Source organism: Capra hircus, chromosome 3, assembly GCF_001704415.2.
Source record: "Capra hircus breed San Clemente chromosome 3, ASM170441v1, whole genome shotgun sequence".
NCBI lineage: Eukaryota > Metazoa > Chordata > Mammalia > Artiodactyla > Bovidae > Capra > Capra hircus.
This window is the reverse complement of record NC_030810.1, coordinates 34,365,675-34,385,007: the sequence shown is the minus strand read 5'-3', so window position 1 is coordinate 34,385,007 and position 19,333 is coordinate 34,365,675. Positions and strand designations below refer to the sequence as shown.

Genomic DNA, 19,333 nt, shown 5'->3' with positions numbered 1-19,333 from the left:
AGGCAGATGGCAGGTAGGTAAGCCAGGATGGCCTTATCTACCTCAAGCAGCTCCTGGATCACTGACCAACTACTCACAAACACCGTCCACCTAAACAGTCCCTCAATCAACAGAATCAAGGCTGTCTCTGCCTGGCTCGACATAAGGCTGAAATCAACGACACAAGGCCCAAACACAAATCTGGCAATTGGATGATATGGACACTTTTCAATCAGTTTTATGCTTTTGCTTAAGGCCTGCTTCAAAGTATAATTCAGTGAAATAAATCAGTTCTCACGTGGATGGAATTCTGTGACTGAACATAGCAATGCTGCTGTAATAAGTGAGGAGGATCCGGTCACCAAGGAAAGAACCTGCTGTCTTCTTGAAGACCAGAGAGCTGACATGCTGGATCTTCCTTCTTTCACCATGTAGCCTGTCAACCCATCAAAGGAAAGGATGCCAAACGGGTATGGCCTGATTTGTTCTTCAGGAAACCTGGATGGTTGCTACCCAGCATATTTCTGTTTGTCTTTCTATCTATCAATCCAGTATTTACTAGACCCACTTCATATGTCAGGTGCTATCCTAAGTGCAAGCAGAAATGGAAATTTACTGTTCTGTGTTATCTTTCTGTTACCTCTGTAAGTAATAAAGACCACGTGCTGGTATCGTTCCATAGTATAACCTGAAATATGGGCACTAAATCTTTCTCTTTCTCAAACATCACTAAACTCAGTTCTCTAGAGTTCTGAAAAATACATGACAGGGGTGAGTTTTATGTATGTGAATTATCTTTCAGCAAAATGTTAAAAAATAATACATCATGGCACTGCGGTAACTTTCACCTCCTTGAGATTTAAGACTTTCATTCTTTTTAAACTGAATATATCCCAAATCTATAACAACACGGCCAAATTCTCTGCTGGGTTTTCACACTGAACCTCTTTTTTTTTTTTTTTTTTTTCCTATTGGCAGTAGGGAGCCACTGATGTTCATTAGGGAGGGACATTCAACCTCAACCCTTTAGCACTGATCGCTCAAAAAATTTCTCATGGGTTTTTCTGGGACTTTGTTCTCTTACATGTCATTTCTCCTGGTGTTCTCACACTGGTAAAATGGAAGAACAGAAACTACACCAAACTTCTGATGGCTCTGAAGTTCAAAAAAATAGGAAAATTTAATTAAGGTGTAAAATGAGGTCCTTGGAGCACACACACAAGGAAAGTGGGAGATGAGGATGAAAAATAAGGGGGAAGTGGGACTTCCCTGGTGGTCCAGTGGCTAAGATTTCATGCTCCCAATGCAGGGGGCCTGGGTTCAATCCCTGGTCAGGGAACTACAGCCCACAAGCTGTAGCTAAGAAATGGCACAGCCAAATAAATAAATAAACATGAAAAAAAAATATTTTAAAAACCCCAGAAAACAATAAGGCAGAAGCAACAAGGCAGAAGTTCTGAAACCCCAGAATGTATGTAGAAGTGGAGGAGTCGATGTGTATTGAGAACCACAGTACAAAAGCTGACGCTTAGTGAGGGCTCTGCCCTGCCTGTCTCAGACTCCTTTACATCCTCACTCATTCGCTGGAAAGCACTAACACTGCCATCACTGCTAGGTCACCCTCAGCAACCACAGGATCAGAGTCACACTTACAGCAGATGAGTGGGAAATAGAAAAAGGGGGAATAAAAATCAATGTGGTTTTCATTTCATGCTCTTCCAAATGAATACAAAAACATCTCCGTGATTTGAGAAGTTAGTCACATGTCTTCAAATTGCCTAATTCAGTACTTGACCACAGAGCAGTGGGGAAACAGGCAAGATGATAAATAAGAAGTCTCATAAATGCCCAGGGGACAATGGTTGACAAGTGATGCTGTTTATTTTTATTGTTATCATTAGTCTGGGGGCCCCTGGCAGGGCAGTGATTTGAGAGACTGGGAAGGAGGGAAAATGAGAACATTGTGGTTGAACTGCACCCAGGCCTCACTGTGCAGTTATCGCCGGACTTTGAAAAAGATCTGCCTTGTATTCACTTCACCCCATTCCCACAAAACACCCATGTGCACAACCAACCATCCCACGGCCCCTGTCTCATTGTTCTGCAAAGAGCTGACAATGTGAGTTCTGGAATCAAACAGCCTGGGTTAGAAACTTCTCCAGGACTTACTAGCTATGGACTCGGATAAGTACTTTGCCTCTCTGAGACCCAGCTTCAGTCCCTATAAAACAGGAGGATAACGTTGGTAACTGCATAAGGTTATTATGAGATTTAGATACAACGATAGATGCACATTTCTTACCCCATGATAAGCATGCAGTAAATATTAGCTGCTGTTGTTACTGCTGCTTCAGATTCTTCCCTCTGCTTCAACCATTCTTCCAGGCGAGCTGCCGTCTTTTGTGGAAAACTGGGCTCACGCCAGCTGACACACTCTTATTTGTTCTGACCTCATGAAAGGTCTTGTGTTACCTGGCTTTGCTGTGTTCCTGGTGGGCTTCCAGAAACACGGGACCAGACGGCCCTGCCCAGCTTTTATGGGAGTGGAATGGCTGGATCACACAGTAGATGTGAGAGTCTCTTATAAGAAACGGTTCAACTATTTTCCGAAGTGGTTGTGCCATTTCACGTACCTGGCAGGAGCCTGTGAGGGTTCCAGTTCCACATGCTCATCAAACTTCAGTCCTTCTAACAAGCATGTCGTGGGTCTCACTGTGGTTTGAGTTTGCATTTCCCTTGTAAGGAACCATGTATGGCACCCTCTGTCCCTCAGTTTGGACCTGGATAGAGCACTCCACTGCTATAATCATTACCCAAAGAGCACAGTTCCAATGACGTGCCTGGTCTGAGGGGGGTTTTCTCCGGTTAGAGCTCAGGACTCTAGGACTCCTGAGCCCTTGTTTCCCAACAGAACAGAGATCAGGCTGCAGATCCACTCTGGGCCAAAGTGCATCCTGAAGAGCTGCTGGGAAGAGACCCTGTTCTCTTCCAGGGACCCATGATGGATGGGAATGGAGAGCTCTGGAGGACTGTGAGGTGGAGGAAAGGAAGAGAGAGCAGGTCCTGCTGAAGAAAAGCTCTCTAATGAGGCTCTCACTTCCTAGAGAGGCCGAGTGAGCTCCCAGGCATCACCGGCATGGTGGGGTGGGAGACAGACTGACAGCACCCTGGACGGGGGAGCTTCTACCAGCTGGTCAGCTCCCCACTCAGCAGAAACAGATGATGAAAGATGGCCCTACTGCAGTGGGAAGGTATGAAAGGAGACAGGAAGATTCAAGCACTTGCATGTTCGTCAGCACGGGAAGTGGTGGTGGTGGCGGCGGGGTGGGGTGCAATCCAGCCATGTAGTCACTAGGCATCCATGAATATTATACACCAGCTCTAAACTGGACAGGATGGGATGAGAGGGACAACAGAGACATGGACCCACCAGTGTGGACCTGATAAGCAAGTCAGCTTCCTCTGAGACATGAGCTGGTACCATTAAAGAGAGTCTTGTCCAACTGTTTGTGACCCCATGGACTGTAGCCCACCAGGCTCCTCTGTCCATGGAATTCTCCAGGCAAAAATACTGGAGTGGGTTGCCATTCCCTTCCCCAGGGGATCTTCCTGACCCAGGGATTGAACTCATGTCTTCTGCATTGTAGGCAGATTCTTTACGGGCTGAGCCACCAGGGAAGCCCCACCATTAAAACACAAATAAGGTAATCATGAGTGGGGAGGGAGAATGGGAGGAGGATACAAGGAGTTTGGGATCGACATGTTACATTTAAAATGGATAACCAACAACGACCTACTGTGTAGCACATGAAACTCTGCTCAATGCTTTGTGACAGCCTGGATGGGAGGGGTGTTTGGGGGAGAATGGATACATATATATGTATGGCTGAATTACTCAGCTGTATACCTGAAATTATCAAAATGTTGTTAATCAACTATATTCTAATATAAGATAAAACATTAAAAAATATACAAATAACCATATCTATCAGTCTAGGGACCAAAAGAACAAAACAGTAAAATATGTCACACTACCTAGAGAATTTACTTGGGTTAGAAGGAAAGAAGTGACAACTAGTATTTATTGAGCATCTACTGTGTACTATTTTTTAAACTAAGACTAAACCATTTTTAGAGATACTGTGTGTGGAATATAGTAAGCACTATATAAGTTACTGTAGGCAGTATTATTATTGTTCTTATTTTCTGGTATTTTTTTAAAGCTTTACTGAACTATAATTGGTATTCATTAAGTTGCACATATTTAAAATATCTGGTTTGATAAATTTTGACATAGCAGACAACCACCAATGAAGATAATACTATAATCAAGGTAAGTATATCCATCACCCCCAAAAGTTTCCTTGTGCCCATCTATAATCCTTTCTTCCTGGTCCTCATTCTGCCCACTGCCCCACTGTAGGCAATCACTGATATGCTTCCTGTCATTATATATTAGATATAAATATATATATAATGCATTTTCCTAATAATTTTTAATAAATGGAATTACATATAGTCTATACTCTTTCTGTTTGGCTTCTCTCACTTAGCATAATTAATACTTTGAGATGAATCCATGTTGTATCTTATATTAACAGCTCATTCCCTTTTATTGCTTAGTAGTATTCCATTCTAACAATGGACCAATAGTTTGTCTAATCACTGTTGACAGGCATTTGGGTTGTTTCCAGTTTGGGGCTATTACAAATGAGACTGCTATGAACTTGAACCACTATGAACTACTACTACTCTTCCTGAAAGAGTTTCTGAATAGACATAATGCTTTTATGAGTGGAACAGTGGGGTCACACAGTAGGTGCACGCTGACTTTGTAAGAAAGTGCTAAACGATTTTCCAAAGTGGTTGTACCATTTCACATTCCCCTCAGCAGCGTGTTAGGTTCTGGTTTCCCACATCTTCATCACAATGTCAGCCATTCTCACAAGCATGTAGTGGATCTTACGGTGGTTTGAGTTGGCATTTCCCTAGTGACTAAGGACATGAGCATCTTCCCAGGTATTTGTCATTCATATCTTTTCTTTGATGAGATGTCTGCAACACTGGCCCTTATTTCAATCGGGTCTGCTCTCCCTCTCCCCTGGGGAACTGAGAGAAGCTATGACAAACCTAGATAGCATATTCAAAAGCAGAGACATTACTTTGCCGACTAAGGTCCATCCAGTCAAGGCTATGGTTTTTCCTGTGGTCATGTATGGATGTGAGAGTTGGACTGTGAAGAAGGCTGAGTGCCAAAGAATTGATGCTTTTGAACTGTGGTGTTGGGGAAGACTCTTCAGAGTCCCTTGGACTGCAAGGAGATCCAACCAGTCCATTCTGAAGGAGATGAGCCCTGGGATTTCTTTGGAAGGAATGATGCTAAAGCTGAAACTCCAGTACTTTGGCCACCTCATGCAAAGAGTTGACTCATTGGAAAAGACCCTGATGCTGGGAGGGATTGGTGGCAGGAGGAGAAGGGGATGACAGAGGATGAGATGGCTGGATGGTATCACTGACTTGATGGACATAAGTCTGAGTGAACTCCGGCAGTTGGTGATGGACAGGGAGGCCTGGCTTAATGTGATTCATGGGGTCGCAAAGAGTCGGACACGACTGAGCAACTGAACTGAACTGATGGACCTGAAAGGGAAGAGCAAGGACTCTGGGCACAGTCTCCTAGAGAAGGGTCAGTCACCACTTCCTGCACATGGTGTGACCCACTTAACTGCTCTTTACCTCCATATCCTCACTTTTGAAATGGGGAGAGTAATGGTGCCCAGCTCACAGGACTGCTGAGCTGATGACAAGACATAAAGGATTTAGCACAGTGCCTGATACACTGTAGGTGCTCAATAGATGGCAGCAGCTAATGCTATTGCCTGTCTTCTAATAATGACTGAGGCTGGACCAGGGATGCTGAACTATATCCATTCAGGGCAATGTAGAACTGTCCTGCCTCAAATGACAGGAGAAGCACTATGCTGAGTTTTCTGATTGCATGAGCTGCCTTATTGCTCATAGAACCATGCTAAAGCCCTCCTTGCCAATCAATGCCTAGCATACAGTCTGTTTTCTGAACATGTTGTTGAGGGGCCCAGGGTGAGCCTCAGTACAGAGAGACCAAGTCCTGAGAACACTGGTCCTCAAGGCTGACAATTGCAGGTCCTAGTGAATCACACACAGGAACATGGCTCCTTCCCTGGGAGTTGTGACTGTGGACCTATCTGTGCCTATGGACTCCCTTCCCTCTCCACCTCTCTCGTGACCTCTGCAGATGCCACTTGCTAAAGAGACTAAGGCAGAGAAACCTGCCCACTGTCTCTTAGCTGTGACATTCTCCTTTCCTACAGTGCTATCCCAGGGGGTCTTTAATACCTACAGACCATCCAGGAGCAGAGGAACTCAGTGGTGGGTGCTGTAGACACAAAAGACAAAGAGTAGGAGGGTGAGACTACAGGGTGGATCTGGGGCCTGAAACTGAGTAGGAACAGCAGCCCCATGCAGCGGGGGAAAAACTGCAATCCTTTAAGTACCACATGCTACAGGAAAGCTTCCCTGTCTACTGAAGACTTGACTGGTCCCATTCTCCATGTGAAGGTGAAAGTGTTAGTGGCTCAGTTGTGTTCAACTCTTTGCAACCCCATGGACCATTGTCTGCCAGGCTCCTCTGTTCATGGGATTTCCCAGGCAAGAAGACTGGAGTGGGTAGCCATTCTCCTGGAGATCTTACCGACCCAGGGATTGAATCCCAGTCTCCTGCATTGCAGGCAGATTCTTTACTGTCTGAGCCATCAGGGAAGTCCCCGCTCCTCTACATTCCAGTCTTAAATTTACCATCAGAATTACCACTCTGAGCTGTGGTCATCTCCTCTTTGTGTGTCTTTGTCCATGAAGACAGGCATGACATTTTATCTTATTTATCTTAATACCCTTAGTACTTAGCCAGGCAAATACAAAAAAACATTTTGGTAATGAGTTAATGATTTAATAAATATTTTTTAATGAACTTTTAATTTTAAAACAGCTCAGATTACAGAAGAGTTGGGAAGATAGTACAGAGTTTCATAGATTTGACACCTAGTTTTGTCTATCATTAAAATCTTACATTAAGCTAATATGTCACAATTAAAAAATGATGATATATTATCATTAACTAAAGACCTTACTTGATTCAGATTTCCTTAGTTTTTATCTAACATCTTTCTTCTGTTTTAGGATCCCATCCAGGATGCCACACAGTTGTTACATCTCTTTAGACTCCTCCTGACTGTGATAATTTCTCAGACTTTCCTTGTTTCTTGATGACCTGGACGGTGCTGGTCAGGTATTCTGTAGCATGTCTTTCAAATGGAATTTGTCTGATGTTTTTCTTATGATTAATTAAGACTGTGGTTATGGGTTTGGGGGAGGAAGATAACAGAGATAAAGTGCCATTTTCATCACATCATGGCAATAGTAGATACTATCAACATTACTTATCACTGTTGGTGCTGACCTTGATCACCTGGCTAAAGTTAGCAGTCAGATTTCTCCATTGCAAAATTACTTTTTTCCCCCCTTTTTGTACTGTCCTTCCTCTTTGAAAGAAAGTTACCATGTGTACCTCATGCTTTAAGAGTAGGAAGTTAGCTCCACCTCCTTGGGGGGGAGGCAATATATCTACATAAATTATTTGGAATTTTCCTGCCTGAGAGATTTGTCTCTTCTATTTACTTATTTATATCAGTAAGGGCTCATATTCACAATATTTATGTGACACTTTGGGTTATAATCCAATACACTTTATTTATATCTCCAGGCAAGAATACTGGAGTGGGTTGCCATTCCCTTTTCCAGGGGATCTTCCTGACGCAAGGATCTAAACAATTGAACCATGGTTTCGTGTGTTGAGGCAGATTCTTTACCATCTGAGCAACCAAGGAGGCCCCCTCAAATTGTTACAGTGTTTGCTTTTTTTTTTAACACTTCTTTATTTGCTGGTGCTACTACAAGATACTCTAGGATCATCTTGTCTATTTCCTGCCTCAGTCCCCAGTTCAGTTCAATTCAGTCGCTCAGTCGTGTCCGACTTTGCAACCCCATGAACCACAGCATGCCAGGACTCCCTGTCCATCACCAACTCCCGGAGTCCACCCAAACCCATGACCATTGAGTTGGTGATGCCATCCAACCATCTCATCCTCTGTTGTCCCCTTCTCCTCCTGCCCTCAATCTTTCCCAGCATCAGGGTCTTTTCAAACAAGTCAGCTCTTTGCATCAGGTGGCCAAAGTATTGGAGTTTCAGCTTCAGTCCTTCCAATGAATATTCAGGACTGATTCCTTCAGGATGGACTGGTTGGATCTCCTTGCAGTGCAAGGAACTCTCAAGAGGCTTCTCCAACACCACAGTTCAAAAGCATCAATTCTTTGGCGCTCAGCTTTCTTTATAGCCCAGCTCTCACATCCATACATGACTACTGGAAAAACCATAGCCTTGACTAGATGGACCTTTGCTGGCAAAGTAATGTCTCTGCTTTTTAATATGCTGTCTAGGTTGTTTGGGAGAAATATAGATAACCTCAGATATGCAGATGACACCACCCTTATGGCAGAAAGTGAAGAGGAACTAAAAAGCCTCTTGATGAAAGTGAAAGAGGAGAGTGAAAAAGTTGGCTTAAAGCTCAACATTCAGAAAACTACGATCATGGCATCCGGTCCCATCACTTCATGGAAAATAGATGGGGAAACAGTGGCTGACTTTATTTTCTGGGCTCCAAAATCACTGTAGATGGTGATTGCAGCCATGAAATTAAAAGACGCCTACTCCTTGGAAGGAAAGTTATGACCAAGCTAGACAGCATATTCAAAAGCAGAGACATTACTTTGTCAACAAAGGTCCGTCTAGTCAAGGCTATGGTTTTTCCAGTGGTCATGTGTGGATTTGAGAGTTGAGTTGGGAAAGCTGAGCGCAGAAGAATTGATGCTTTTGAACTGTGGGGTTGGAGAAGCCTCTTGAGAGTTCCTTGAACTGCAAGGAGATCTAGCCAGTCCATCCTGAAGGAATCAGTCCTGAATATTCATTGGAAGGACTGATGCTGAAGCTGAAACTCCAATACTTTGGCCACCTGATGCAAAGAGCTGACTTGTTTGAAAAGACCCTGATGCTGGGAAAGATTGAGGGCAGGAGGAAAAGGGGACAACAGAGGATGAGATGGTTGGATGGCATCACCAACTCAATGGACATGGGTTTGGGTGGACTCTGGGAGTTGGTGATGGACAGGGAGTCCTGGCGTGTTGTGGTTCATGGGGTTGCAAAGAGTCAGACATGACTGAGAAACTGAACTGAACTGAATTAAGTTGGTCATAACTTTCCTTTCAAGGAGCAAGCATCTTTTAATTTCATGGCTGCAGTCACCATTTGCAATGATTTTGGAGCCCCCCAAAATAAAGCTAGCCACTGTTTCCACTGTTTCCCCATCTATTTTCCATGAAGTGATGGGACCAGATGCCATGATCTTAGTTTTCTGAATGTTGAGCTTTAAGCCAACTTTTTCACTCTCTTCTTTCACTTTCATCAAGAGGCTCTTTAGTTCTTCTTCACTTTCTGCCATAAGGGTGGTGTCATCTGCATATCTGAGGTCCTAGAATCAACCATTTCTCCATGAAGCCCTGATACTTTTTATTGGAGATCAGTATTAGAAATGAAGATATAGGCACCAGGAGTGCTTGTAGCAACTAGCTGCTAGAGTGTCCTTGTTTCAAGGCCCGCTCCACTATCACAGCTAGGAAATACATGTAGGTTTACTAAACTGAATACCTACATATGGCTATAAATATTTCTATATATATATCCATCTGAGATCTATAATAAACTCAACATGAGTTTATTTGATGTTTTAACTTGAATCCATTGTCACATGGATCATTCTAGCATTGTTGTTGTTGCTGCTGTTCAGTCACTAAGTTGTGTCTGACCCTGCGACCCCGTGAACTGCAGCATGCCAGGCTTCCCTGTCCTTAACTAACTCCAGGAGTTTGTTCAAACTCATGTCCATTGTGTCAGTGATGCCAGCCAATTATCTCATCCTCTGTTACCCACTTCTCCTCCTGCCTTCAATCTTTCCCCGAATCAAGGTATTTTCCAATGAGTCGGCTCTTGAATCACTTTTAACAATAATGCCATATTTGGTATATGGGGCTAGGAAGTGCCAAACTGCTTACAAACACTACCTCACTTAATCCTCAAAACAACGTTATGTAAATACTACTGCCCACCTAAAACAGACGAAGTCACAGAGGTACTAAAAGATGAAGTATCTCACCTGAGTGGTAAAGTCAGTGCAAGAGCCTGCTTTGCAATTACACCCACTGTGTGATAGCTAATCACCAGGTCTACATTCACCTAAAATGAAAAACTTCAGTTCTGAGTGATTTAAGATGCAGATGTAATCCCTAGGTCTCACCAACTATTGTTCTGCTCAAACCTTACCTCTTCAATGCTTCCCCACCCCCTGCCCCAGGGTCCTTTCCCCATCTGTCATGCTGACTGAAGACAAGTTGCCAAGTTACGACCTGACCTGACAGCTCGAGAAAAGGGGTGCTGGGAGCGATGGCAGGGATCAGCTCCATCTGACCCCATGACTTTTCAACCTCTGGCTCACCCCTGCTGTGTATGATCTTGGGTTTTGGTGACTTGGTAGTAATTAACTCTGAACAAGCAGCTCTGCTTTCATGCAGTTAAAAAAAGAACAGTATTCTTTTTCCTTGTTAATTAAATCATCTACAAGGAAGATAAATGTGCAGCCCACACTTGTATCTTCTAAAATATCAAAGGCCTGATTAGTAAGGCTTATGTTCAACCTCAGGCTTTTTCTCTAAATTCCTGGAAGTAACAGGGACATGAAGAAAGGCAACTCTAAAGGACTTGTTACTTGGACATTCCTTCATTCATTCACTCTGGGTGAGCTAGAAAGAGGCAACCTGGATCAAACGCAAAATATTCCTCGGAGTTTTGCCCCAATCAAAATTAGAATTAGGAACATCAGCAGTGAGCAGACAGGAAGAAAGAGAATCCCACAGACCGCTCTAGTCCCTGTGTTCTGTTTGCAGAATTTTTCCTGACAGTTGGTGGTTTTATTTGCCAGAACCACAACAAAGAGGGTCCTTGAGCTTCCTGGAGAGTGTTTCCTCAGACCTGCACCTCTCCGAGACCTCACAAAGGTGTCATTGTTGCTGGCTCGCTGGGCGCCCAGCACCTGAGCCAGATCAAAGGCATTTTCCGATGCCAGCATGACCACAGTCTCGCCCTCACCACATAACATTAAAGCTGATGATTAATCCCCTTGGCCCAGGAGGTCCCTTCCCACTCCCAAGTACAAAGTGGGGTGGGGGTGGGGACTTTATTTCCAGCACAACACGACGATAATAAACCGGCATTTTATGGCCCTCATTCATTGTAACCAACTGCAGCTGCCCATCAAACTTGTTAAAGTCCCAACAGATGCTTCATGTGAGCCTTTTATATCACTAGGGAAGTGTAATAAGAATCCCCACCATTTCTGAGTGTCTATTATGCATGGGGGATGTATGTATATAACTCATGTTATCCAGCAACCCTTTAAGATGGGCATCCTCACCCCCAGTGTGATGGATCAAGAATCTGCGGCTCACAGAACTTTAGGAGCTCACCTCAGGTCATGGGGTCAAAATGTGCATGAGCAGATGTCCAAACCTACACCTGTCTGACTCTGAAGCCCAAGCTCACTCCACTCCAGTGGTGGCCCTTTAAAATTGTACACAGCACAGGAAGGCACCGAAGGGATGCACTTGGAAGGTTGGACCTGCGTTCTCAGCTCCAGCTTAACAGTTTTGTGACCTTGGGGAAATGTCTGGTCTTTCTTAGGCTCTAGTTGCTTAATTTGTAAAATAGATGGTATACAACAAGCCAGCACTGTTTTCATGAAGACACCAGGAAATTAAGACATGGGGATGTCACAGACTCATGTTCGAACAGATTTGCTGTTGCTCACAAACCCAAACTGAGTTGGGTAAACGTATTCAATACTTAGACTTTACAGGAGAAACCAAGTTAGATGTGTCCCTGTGAAAATGCGAGATGATTTAAACAGGCTTAAAACAGTGTTCAGTGATGACAAGCTAGAGAGTGTAGACTCACAGAGTGGGAGACGAGGGCTGAGTGTCCTGGTGGGCACCTCCTGCCCTCCTGCTCACAGCAGCCTTAGGCCTCCACAGATTTCTCCCTTCAGCAACAGCCAAGCCTTACAATAGGGCTGCTGAGGGGAAGACAGAGGACAGGACTTTTCAAGAAGTTCCATTCAAAAGTGTGTCCACAGAAACAAGCAGAAGGAAATTTTTTTTGAGGAGGTTTAAGAAGTCCAGTGTACTGTCCTCTTAGGAAGTTGTCGCTAAGCCTGGACCCTTCCTAGGCAGGCACTGTATCCTTTCTGCCCAACACACCAGTGCTAGCGATGGGGAGCTAGCCCTGGCAAAGTGCTTACTCTCTGTGACGCACACCTCGATTCATCCTCACCGCACTATGAGACATGTACTATAACTCTCACATTTCACAGATGAGGAATTTGGGGTCCAGAGAGGTTAAATGCTATCTAAGGGCCCATCATTAGGAAGTGGAGGAACTGGGACTGGAAACCAGTCAGGTGGCTCCATCATCTCTATGAAATGTGTGAGAACCCCTGACACCATGTCTGGTGCATACTAGATGCTCAGCATCTCAAGTTCAATCGGAATCTACACTGAGGGGCCTTGTACCATAGTACCTGTTATCATTCTATCTCACCAATGGGAAGACTCATATCATGCCTATGTCCCCAGGGTTTAGCACAAGAGCAAAGGATCAGTGGATAAGTAAATGTATCGATATTTACTCAACCAAAGTATTACATGGTAATAACAGGCTCATTGGTCCCAACAGTAACTAAACACAGTTTCTCAAGGCCCATGAGTCCCTCTACTGTGGTAGGGTGTCTGCCCTGGACTGTATCCCAGATACCCCTCTAACCCTTACTCCTGTCCCCAGGCCTTCCTCCTCCTCCCCCATGCTCCCCTCTATTTTACTCATCTGGGAAAAATCCAAGGATCGTCCATCTAACTTTAACAGAGTAATGACTTTTAAATAAAAATATGGTAGAAATGGGTACTTATCGAAATGGAATGCTTTCAGACTCAGGCATTTAAAGAAGATATAAATTTTAGGGCAGGTACTAAATTTTAACTGTAATCTTGGAGAAAGCCTTTCCACTAATTCATGGAGAAAAATTAACAGAGTGAAAATTGCTTATCAGTGTGCTTTTGAAGTCATGATATGCAGTCTAATTCTATACATCACCAGACTGCTCCCAGGGAGATGGATTTATATTGACTGATGGAAAGCCTGGCCGCCAAGGAAAACAGATACCTCTGTGCAGAGAAGACTTGGCTACCCATTAGGGACAGGTTGTCTGGGAGTGAGGCATTGCCATCTCTGGATCTGATTTCACTCCTTGCTCCTTAGCTCTCTGGCCCAGGTGATGTCAAAGGTAGGTTCCTGCCTTTTTACACTTTTTACAAATCTGATCCCTGTAAAAAGGTCTGGCAAATCAAAGCAAAGCTATTGGAAGGAGCACTGTGCTTTCTGCTCGACACGGCACAGGGGACAGAAAGGGAAGTTGCTGAGGGGGCCCAGGGGCCAGCAGCTCAGATCTCCTCCCTGGCTGGGCTGTCCATCCCAGAGTGTGGTGGCCCCACCCTCACCCACTCGGCAGACTCACACCCATGTGACAAGAAGATGTTCCACAGATGACAGCCAGCCGTGACGTCACTGGCTGTCCCTCACAGGCGAGGCCGTGCCCCTTCACATCTGCTCCAATCACTCCTGTGAGAAAACAAAACGGAATCCTCTTAAAAAAGAAAGCAAGCAAGCTAGAACACACCCAAGACACTCTTTTATTTATTTATTTTTTAACACCAAACAACGCTGAGAAGGCATTCCATGTGTAGGCCAGTCTCGACTAGAAACCAAAAGAGCGGATCAGCCTGCCAGGGGAACTAAGAGGCTGGTTCTATTTTTGCCTTTCTCTGGTCAGTGTATGGCTTCCAGGTGGCGCTAGTGGTAAAGAACCTGCCTGTCAAAGCAGGAGATGTAACAGATCTGGGTTGGGTTTGATCTCTGGGTTGGGAAGATCCCCTGGAGGAGGGCATGGCGAACCACTCCAGTATTCTTGTCTGAAGAATCCCATGGACAGAGGAGCCTGGAGGGCTACGATCCACAGGGTTGCAAAGAGTCAGACATGAACTGAAGTGACTCAGCACACACCTAGCACACACAGTGTATGGTCTCAAACACTGGAATAATAATAGCGACTCTAACTAGATAATAGAAGCACCGGTCACCAGTGAGTTTTGGTCCCAAACTACCAGGCTCTGTGCTGAGTAGTTACAAGTATAGTCGCATTTTACATGAAGCCTGTCAAGTTGATTCTATTAACACCACACATCAGTGAGAGAGGGAAGGCCTACGCATGGGTGAAGTGACCTGTCCAAGATCACACTGCTAGTAAGAAACAGGGCTGAAGGGAACCTAGTTTAACCCATCACATTTCAATCTCAAAGAAGGCAATAGAGTCATTTGATGATGGGATCTTCTCAGCATCTCTGGGTCACCATTCTTAGTACTACTCTTTCCAGAACTCTCAGTATGAAGGGTAGAGTGACTGACAGTAAGTTTCTGTTGAAAGAACGCCAGGTGGCAGAGAGTTTCCCATAAATGGTATAAGCTCAGGCTGCTCCTCCACATGGACTGTGCTCCTTGATACTGGGCAGGTAAAGCTACAAATGCAAGGGGGCAGTTAGACTGTTTAGAGCCTCTGCCGTCCCTTTCTTCTCCTACCTTCTATCTTTCCCAGCATCAGGGTCTTTTCCAGTGAGTCAGTTCCTTGTAACTGGTGATCAAACTATCAGAGCTTCAGTTTTAGTATCAGTCCTTCCAATAAATATTCAGGGTTGACTTCCTTTAGGATGGACTGGTTTGATCTCCTTGAGGTCCAAGGGACTCTCAAGAGTCTTCTCCAACACCATAGTTCAAAAGCATCAATTCTTCAGGGCTCAGCTTTCTTTATAGTCTAACTCTTATATCCATACATGACTACTGGTCCCATCACTTCATGGAAAATAGATGGGAAAACAATGGAAACAGTGACAGACCTTATTTTCTTGGGCTCCAAAATCACTGCAGATGGTGACTACAGCCATGAAATTATAAGACATTTACTTCTTGGAAGAAAAGCTATGACAAACCTAGACAGCCTATTAGAAAGCCGAGATATTACTTTGCTGGCAAAGTCCAACTAGTCAAAGCTATGGTTTTTCCAGTAGTCATGTATGGATGTGAGAGTTGGATCATAAAGCAAGCTGAGTGCTGAAGAATTGATGCTTTTGAACTGTGGTGTTGGAGAAGATACTCGAGAGTTCCTTGGATTGCGAGATCGAACCAGTCAATCCTAAAGGAAATCAGTCCTGAACATTCATTGGAAGGACTGATGCTAAAGTTGAAGCCCTAATACTTTGGCCACCTGGTACAAAGAACTGACTCCTTAGAAAATACCTTGATGCTGGGAAAGATTAAAGGCAGCAGGAGAAGGGGACAACAGGGGATGAGATTGTTGGAATGCATCACTGACTATGATGGACATGAGTTTAAGCAGACTCTGGGAGTTGGTAATGGACAGGGAAACCTGCTGTGCTGCAGTCCATGGGGTCGTAAACAGTCGGACACAACTGAGTGACTGAACTGAACTGAACTGACTACAGAGACCTACTCTATAGCACAGAGAACTCTAATTGATAATCTGTAATGACCCTTATGGGAAAAGCATCTAAAAAGAGTGGATATATGTGTAATTCATTCACTTCACTGCACAGCAGAAACTAACACAACAATGTAAATCAGCTATACTCTACAAAATTTTAAGAACATAATCAAAGAAGAAGAAAGAGAAGGAGAAAAAGGAGGAGAAATGGGAGAGAGAGAACTAGAAGAAAGGCAGATGAGAACTGCACAGCAGCTTAGCTCACCTTCAGGGATTCAGGGGATTTCCAAAGAGGGGGTCTATGCTGAGTTCTGCAGGAGTCAGGCCTGTGAAAGTGTGAAAGTGCATCCTCAAGCCACAGATCCTTAGCTACTGAAGGCTGTGGCTGCTCAACAGCAGGCTTTTCCAGAAAGCAGGATCTAGTGGGCCACAATGTGGTCTCTTACATGCCAACAACTTCCTAGGTTTTTTTCTAAAGCTTTTTCCAAATTCTACTTTCTTGGGCACAGTAACTTGGGAACCTCAGTTATTGTGCAGAGGCCCAGTGGTGGAGGAAGTAAGCCTCTTTGTAACTCTCTGTGTTGGTTATCACAGCCTGTTTTGTGTTATCACAAGAATTAGGCCCCAGCAACCAGGTGATTGAAGTCAGGGACTAAGGCTGGAAGAGTCCTGGGCCTGAGGGCTTTCACTAAGTCCTGAGCATCATGTGGCTGCCCCTGTGACCCGTGTTTCCCAGACACTAGGCCACCCAATCAGGGCCCTGCCAGGAGATCTGAAGGCTTGAGGCACTGGAGAGCCAGAGTGCGTCTCCCCCAATCCCCCCGTGTCAAGGGGCTGCTATTTCATGAGTTCAGCTGTGCCAGCAGGGCCAAGACTCCCACTAGGCCCATGCTGACCACTCTATGCCTCTGGTTACACCACCTCCTCCTTGTCCCTCCAGCAAGGGGTGGCAACGGCTTCCATTTTGCTGTTTCCCTGACTTGCTTTGCAGGGAATATAACCCTTTACAGCTCCTTCATAATCTAAGTCACCATTTTTATGTATTAAATTTCCTGTTTTTTTGTGTATACTTAGAGTGCTTTCACTTTTCACTTTCATGCATTGGAGAAGGAAATGGTAACCCACTCCAGTGTTCTTGCCTGGAGAATCCCAGGGACGGGGGAGCCTGGTAGGCTGCCGTCTATGGGGTCGCACAGAGTCGGACACGACTGAAGTGACTTAGAAGAAGAAGAGTGCTTTATGTTTTTTCTGGGAAATCCTGGGTGATAAATTTCCCCAACCGGGGCACAAAGACTTTTGACAGAAAGAAACCCTAGATAGGAGAACATTTTATTTGAGTTATATTTGTAGTCTCTCTCTCTGTGAAAGTGTTAGTCACTCAGTTGTGTCCAACTCTTTCTGACCCCATGGATCATAGCCTGCCAGGCTCCTCTGTCCATGGAATTCTCCAGGCCAGAATACTGGAGTGGGTAGCTATTCCCTTCTCCAGGGGATCTTCCTGACCCAGGGATTGAACCCAGGTCTCTTGCATTGACAGGCAGATTCTTTACCATCTGAACCACCAGGGAAGTCCCCTCTCTCTGTACATGTCTCATTTTATTCTTACCGCCACTGAGTGTGATGGGTGTTATTAAAATCCTCATTTTTACAAAGGAAGAAACTGAAGCTTAGAAATGAGAACTGAACCAAGGTCACACAGCTCACCGGAAGCAGGGCAGGGAATCCCATCCAGGTAGCTTGATTTTGAACTGCTGGGTCTTAGGTTTTTCTCCAAAATAAAAATCAGATAACCAGGTAGTCAATGTTTACTCATCTGTATATCTCAAAATACTGGGGCCTTACAATAGTGATCCTGAGATCCTTGCTGGAAAAGGGGTTGGCCATTGGTGGTCCATCGTGTTATAAGCACGTTCAAGGAATTCCTGCCGATGACTGCTTTTATTGGTCCCATACATATAAAGCTTGGGCAAAGTTTATCTTACAGGCTACCTCAATCCTGAAAGGGAGTTATGCAAGGTAAGAAAAGAAATTTGTGGAAAATATTTCCTTGTTTCCTCCCTGATTAGCAGATTCACTGTTGATATTACTAGGCTTAGAATCTGAGAATGAGTGTATTACAATGAAAAAAGAATGAATCTCCACAATGTTCTTCATAGCAGCCACACCGGTTTGCAGGGTGGAGATAGAAACCCAGGCATAGAAAACAGATGTGTAGACTCTGGGGCAGGGTCAGGGTCGGAATGGGATGAACTAGGGGGCTGGGACTGACTTACATGCATTGCTGTATGGAATGGATGACTAATGAGGAACTGCTGTGTGGTGCAGGGAGCTCTGTTCAGTGCGCTGTGCTGACCCGGATGGGAGGGAAATCCAAAGGGGATGGGATATATGCATACATATGGCTGATTCACCTTGCTTGTGCAGTGGGAAGTTAGCACAACACTGTGGAGTAACTAAACTCCAACAAAAATTAAAAAATAGAAAATAATTTAAAAGCAGCTGTTGCATATTAGAAAAAAAAAGAATGGGATTTGGAGACAGTAAGGTCTGCTATAACATGAAGAAAATGACAATATCACATGGTAGCTCTGATATAGAGGTAATGTTTAAAAATAAAACTTGGATTAATGGGCACTGTGTCACCACCATCTCTATCCAGCACCACCGTCAGTATCCTCTGAACTCTTCTCAGGAGACAGCTGTATTCTTCCTACGTTTTTAGAAAATTGATCAGATGGCTAGGATAGGCTGGATACTGCATTAACGTCTTTCAATATTGTCTCACAATCTTCACATTTGTGAAATATATTCTTTCTTCCCTTCAACACATACAGAAGCAGCAAAGTGATTTGCCCAAGGTCACAGAGGTATAAGACCAGTGCCAGGATGCGGCACCTTGAACTTATTTGGTCTGACCCTAAAACCCATGTCCTTTCTAGAATCCCTCACTTTGTAATGTGATAATCATCTTATACAAAGGAAATATATTTGTAAGTGTCAGTTCACCAGGGACCATTTACTCAGAGCCATGGGTTTCGAGTTTGAAAATCTGAGTTTGAGCCCCAGTTCTGCCATGAACCACCCGAAAGTCTAAACTATTCCCGCACATCCACTAGGAGAGAAGTTGATCACAAATGGAGGTTCTTTTTCAGCCATTTTCAGGACATAACATACATGATTCTTTGAAAATAGTGATTCTTTGAAAAAGTGTCACTGGCCTGGAAACAGGAGGATTGAAAGAAATCCCTCCCAAGAAGGTATATTCTCAAGTCCCAAGGGAACTTAGAAAACCTCAGGCCAGGCTGGCACAGCACCAGAGAGGCAAGTATTGCCTGGTTTCCCCTCCAGAGAGGTTCTGAGCACTCTGCCTAACAGATCCAATCAAAGGGCTGATGCTGCTGAGACCACGTGAGTCTCAGCCCTGCCACCCCTCGTTTTGTCTTTGGCCACATAGAGCTTGGAGGGGCCGACCAGAGAAAAGAGGTCCAAGGTCCAGGAAGCAACAGGGGGGAGGAGGAGCCTTCTCTTTTCTGCATAAACACATTTCACAA

The 19,333-nt window shown here is 44.5% G+C and overlaps 1 protein-coding gene across 4 annotated transcripts in view; it reads right to left on the bottom strand.

Moving 5' to 3' along the window:
- The window catches only part of FGGY (FGGY carbohydrate kinase domain containing), a 502,898-nt gene that overhangs the window by 201,336 nt on the left and 282,229 nt on the right, over positions 1 to 19,333 (bottom strand). For all 4 annotated transcript variants that reach the window (XM_013962793.2, XM_018044764.1, XM_013962794.2 and 1 more), the window contains exon 8: positions 13,746 to 13,849. In XM_013962793.2, coding sequence (XP_013818247.2) covers positions 13,746 to 13,849 — 104 coding nt within the window. The remainder of the gene's footprint in view (positions 1 to 13,745; positions 13,850 to 19,333) is intronic.